This window comes from Nematolebias whitei, chromosome 2 (genome assembly GCF_014905685.2).
Source record: "Nematolebias whitei isolate Nwh7 chromosome 2, NemWhi1, whole genome shotgun sequence".
NCBI classification, from domain to species: domain Eukaryota; kingdom Metazoa; phylum Chordata; class Actinopteri; order Cyprinodontiformes; family Rivulidae; genus Nematolebias; species Nematolebias whitei.
In genome coordinates this window covers 52,265,782-52,269,563 of record NC_056499.1, presented here as the reverse complement: position 1 = coordinate 52,269,563, position 3,782 = coordinate 52,265,782, and the positions used below count along the sequence as shown (strand labels likewise).

General features: G+C 41.8%; 1 protein-coding gene across 1 annotated transcript; it reads right to left on the bottom strand.

Moving 5' to 3' along the window:
• Positions 1 to 2,035: 2,035 nt before the first annotated feature.
• On the bottom strand, positions 2,036 to 2,896 carry LOC119430290 (katanin p80 WD40 repeat-containing subunit B1; the record flags this gene model as incomplete). The annotated part of the gene is given in 2 exon segments (XM_037697735.1): positions 2,036 to 2,569; positions 2,780 to 2,896. Coding segments are annotated over 2 exon segments (259 nt in total), but the record flags the coding sequence as incomplete, so codon positions are not given.
• Between the last annotated feature and the right edge of the window lie 886 nt (positions 2,897 to 3,782).

Below are 3,782 nucleotides of genomic sequence, written 5' to 3'. Positions count from 1 at the left end.
ATTCCAAAAAAGTTGGGTCACTAAACAAATTGTGAATAAAAACTGAATGCAATGATGTGGAGATGGCAAATGTCAATATTTTATTTGTAATATAACATAGATGACAGATCAAAGTTTAATCGGAGTAAATGTAACATTTTAAAGGAAAAATATGTTGATTCAAAATTTCACAGTGTCAACAAATCCCAAAAAAGTTGGGACAAGTAGCAATAAGTGGCAGGAAAAAGGAAAATGAGCATAACGAACAGCTGGAAGACCAATTAACAGTAATTAGGTCAATTGACAACATGATTGGGTATAAAAAGAGCTTCTCAGAGTGTCAGTGTCTCTCAGAAGCCAAGATGGTTAGAGGATCACCAATTCCACCATTGTTGCACAGAAAGATAGTGCAGCAATACCAGAATGGTGTTACCCAGCATAAAATAGCAAAGTCTTAAGTTATCATCATCAACCGTGCATAACATCATCAAAAGATTCAGAGAATCTGGAACAATCGCTGTGCGTAAGGGTCAAGGCTGTAAAACTGTACTGGATGCTTGTGATCTCCGTGCCCTTAAACATCATTGCACCTAAAATAGGAAAGCCACTGTCAAGGAAATAACAGAATGGGCTCAGGAATTCTTCCTGAAAGCGTTGTCAGTGTCAGTGTCAGTGAACACAATCCACCGTGCCATCCGCTGTTGCCAGCTGAAACTCTACAGTGCAAAGAGGAAGCCATTTCTAAGCAAGCTCCACAAGCTCAGACGTTTGCACTGGGCCAGGGGTCATTTAAAATGAAGTGTGGCAAAATGGAAGACTGTTCTGTGGTCAGATGAGTCACAATTTGAAGTTCTTTATGGAACACTGGGACGTCATGTCATCCGGACCAGAGAGGACAAGGACAGCCCAAGTTGTTATCAACGCTCCGTTCAGAAGCCTGCATCACTGATGGTATGGGGTTGCATGAGCGCTTGTGGCATGGGCAGCTTGCATGTCTGGAAAGGCACCATTAACGCAGAGAACTATGTTCAGGATCTAGAACAACATATGCTCCCATCTAGGCATCATCTCTTTCAGGGAAGACCCTGCATTTTTCAACACGATAATGCCAGACCACATTCTGCAGCAATCACAACATCATGGCTACATAGGAGAAGGATCCGGGTACTGAAAAGGCCAGCCTGCAGTCCAGATCTTTCACCTATAGAGAACATTTGGCCCATCATAAAGAGGAAGGTGCGACAAAGAAGGCCCAAGACGATTGAACGGTTAGAGGCCTGTATTAGACATGAATGGGAGAGCATTCCTATTTCTAAACTTGAGAAACTGGTCTCCTCTGTCCCCAGACGTCTGTTGAGTGTTGTAAGAAGAAGGGGGGATGCCACACAGTGGTAAAAATGGACTTGTCCCAACTTTTTTGGGATTTGTGGACACCATGAAGTTTGGAAACAACAGATTTTTACCTTAAAATGATACATTCTCTCAGTTTAAACTTTTGATCTGTGATTTGTGTTCTATTCTGAATAAAATATTAGATGTTGGCACCTCCACATCATTGCATTCAGTTTTTATTCACAATTTGTTTAGTGTCCCAACTTTTTTGGAATGCGGATTGTGTATAATATATATATATATATATATATATATATATATATATATATATATATACACACAAAACAGCGGCTGGGGGAAGAATCAGTTTTGCTGTGTGCTTCCTTGACTGATGAAGCCTTCTGGATCGAAGGCAAAACGTTTCAGCACAAAAAGAAAAAGAAACTGTCCAGATGACCTTACTGAAAAATGTTGGATTCTACTAATTATCTTTTATAATGTAGTGAATGTTTCTGTACAGTGACCTGAGACAACTTCTGTTGAGACTTGGTGCTATAGAAATTAAATCACGGTAATTGAAATGAATTAAATTGCAATGGAGTGAAAATGCCACCTTTCACCTTTGGTTGTTACCACCCAGACTGAAGCAGCTTCCAGTTAGAACCCAAAGTTCTGCGGGAGCTTCTATGGTTCTGAACATAAGACAATTGTTTTTATTTTCACAGTTTTTATTTTAAGTTTCTGAACAGTTTCTTGCCTTCAACATCAGTTTTTTAACTCAAGCCTCTGTCCAACCTGAGACCCAGTTCAGTCCATCACCAGGTGTTTCAGTTCATCAGTCCATCGCCAGGTGTTTCAGTTCATCACCAGGTGCTTCAGTTCATCAGTCCATCACCAGGTGCTTCAGTTCATCAGTCCATCACATTTATCAAAATGACCCAAACTGGATCAGTTCTGTCTCAGTGAATAGAACTGATAAGTTGGACCCGGAGTTGATCTTGGTTCTGTGTTGTGGTAGATTTGTGTTTCAGCAGTGTTTGTTCTCTGAGCTGAACTTGGACCACCTACCTCCGGGCTTCACACTCTGAACGATCGGGTCAGTTGGCCTGGTGTTTCTCAGAGCGTCTCGTGAAGTGGCGTCATGAGCAGCTGCAGCTCTTTGAAGGTGCTGCCGTGGCGACCAACCTGCCCTGCCCTGTTCTCCACAATGTTGCTCAGGTTCTTCAGGTGGTTGCAGCACTCGCGACACTTAAGATGTCTGCAGGAGCAAACAATGGCATCATGAGCAGAACAAACAAGCTGCAGAACTCCGACAGAAACAGTCAGTTTACATCAGGTTCAAACTGAAGATTAAAGGTTTGAAATAATCTCAGAACGTTTTCTGACGGGGTGGAACAAATAAAAGCAGAAGGTTCTGCAGGATGTAAAGAAAGTTCTCATGGTTCTGATTGGTGCTGTACAGACTCACCTCTCCTCCCGTGTGATGTCCACTCCAACAGCTGGCGAGGCCCTCAGAGTTTCTGAGATCAGAGTCCAGAAGTGCTTCATGACGAGCTTCAGAGATGTGGCGCCAGTCTGCGTGTAGCTGAAGACACAAACAGAACCTGAGTTCAGGGTTTTACTGCTGGTTCTGAACAGAAGCTTCCTGAGTCCAACACCTCCGGAGCATCACAATGACCCTGCTGACCCCAGGACCAGTTCGAAACATTCAAAAAGAGCTTTGAAAGTTCAAACAGAAAGTATTTACATTTCTGCAAAAATAAATCACTGCTTAAATATGCTGAAGTCAAAATTCAGTCGAATCATAGAATCAAATGGAAAAGAATAGAAATCCTTTAGAGAAATTAAACTAAAATTCAACCCTTTAAATCAAAGTTCAACTACTGATAAGATTCAATCTGAAAGTATCTGAAGAGTTGAAGTTTTAGCACAAAAATAAAGAAAATGAAACAAGGGACAGACGAAGAAAAAAGAGACGGATGAACAGATGTAGAGTTAGCACGTTTTCTGTCTTTGTCTTAACGTGAAGGGAGATCATGTCTCCAAGCCTCAGAAAGACTAATAAAGGGTTCTGTTTGTGCCTCACGCTGTCACTATAAACATCAAAACTGAAATGAGCTAAAATCTTTCAAATATCCCTTTGAATGAAAAAGTTATTTTAAAACATAAATCTACCCCCCCCCCCCCATGAAGAATGTTGGTTACGTACTGTAACCCCAGATTCTATGAGTATAAGCGTAGCCCTTTAAGGCCTTCGCTTTAGTGGGTTTATCCTGTTATGCAGAGCATAAGCACTGAAAAAATTAGTCCACGCCCACCTGCTGTGTGGGCCCCACCCGGTCCGTATAAATTACGTTAAGAGCGGGAAATCGGCTCCCAAAATAGCTTTTTCTTCAGCCATTTAGGAGCCAGTGAGGCCCGACGCTTAAAGGGCTACGCCTATATTCATAGAATCTGGGGTTACAGTACGT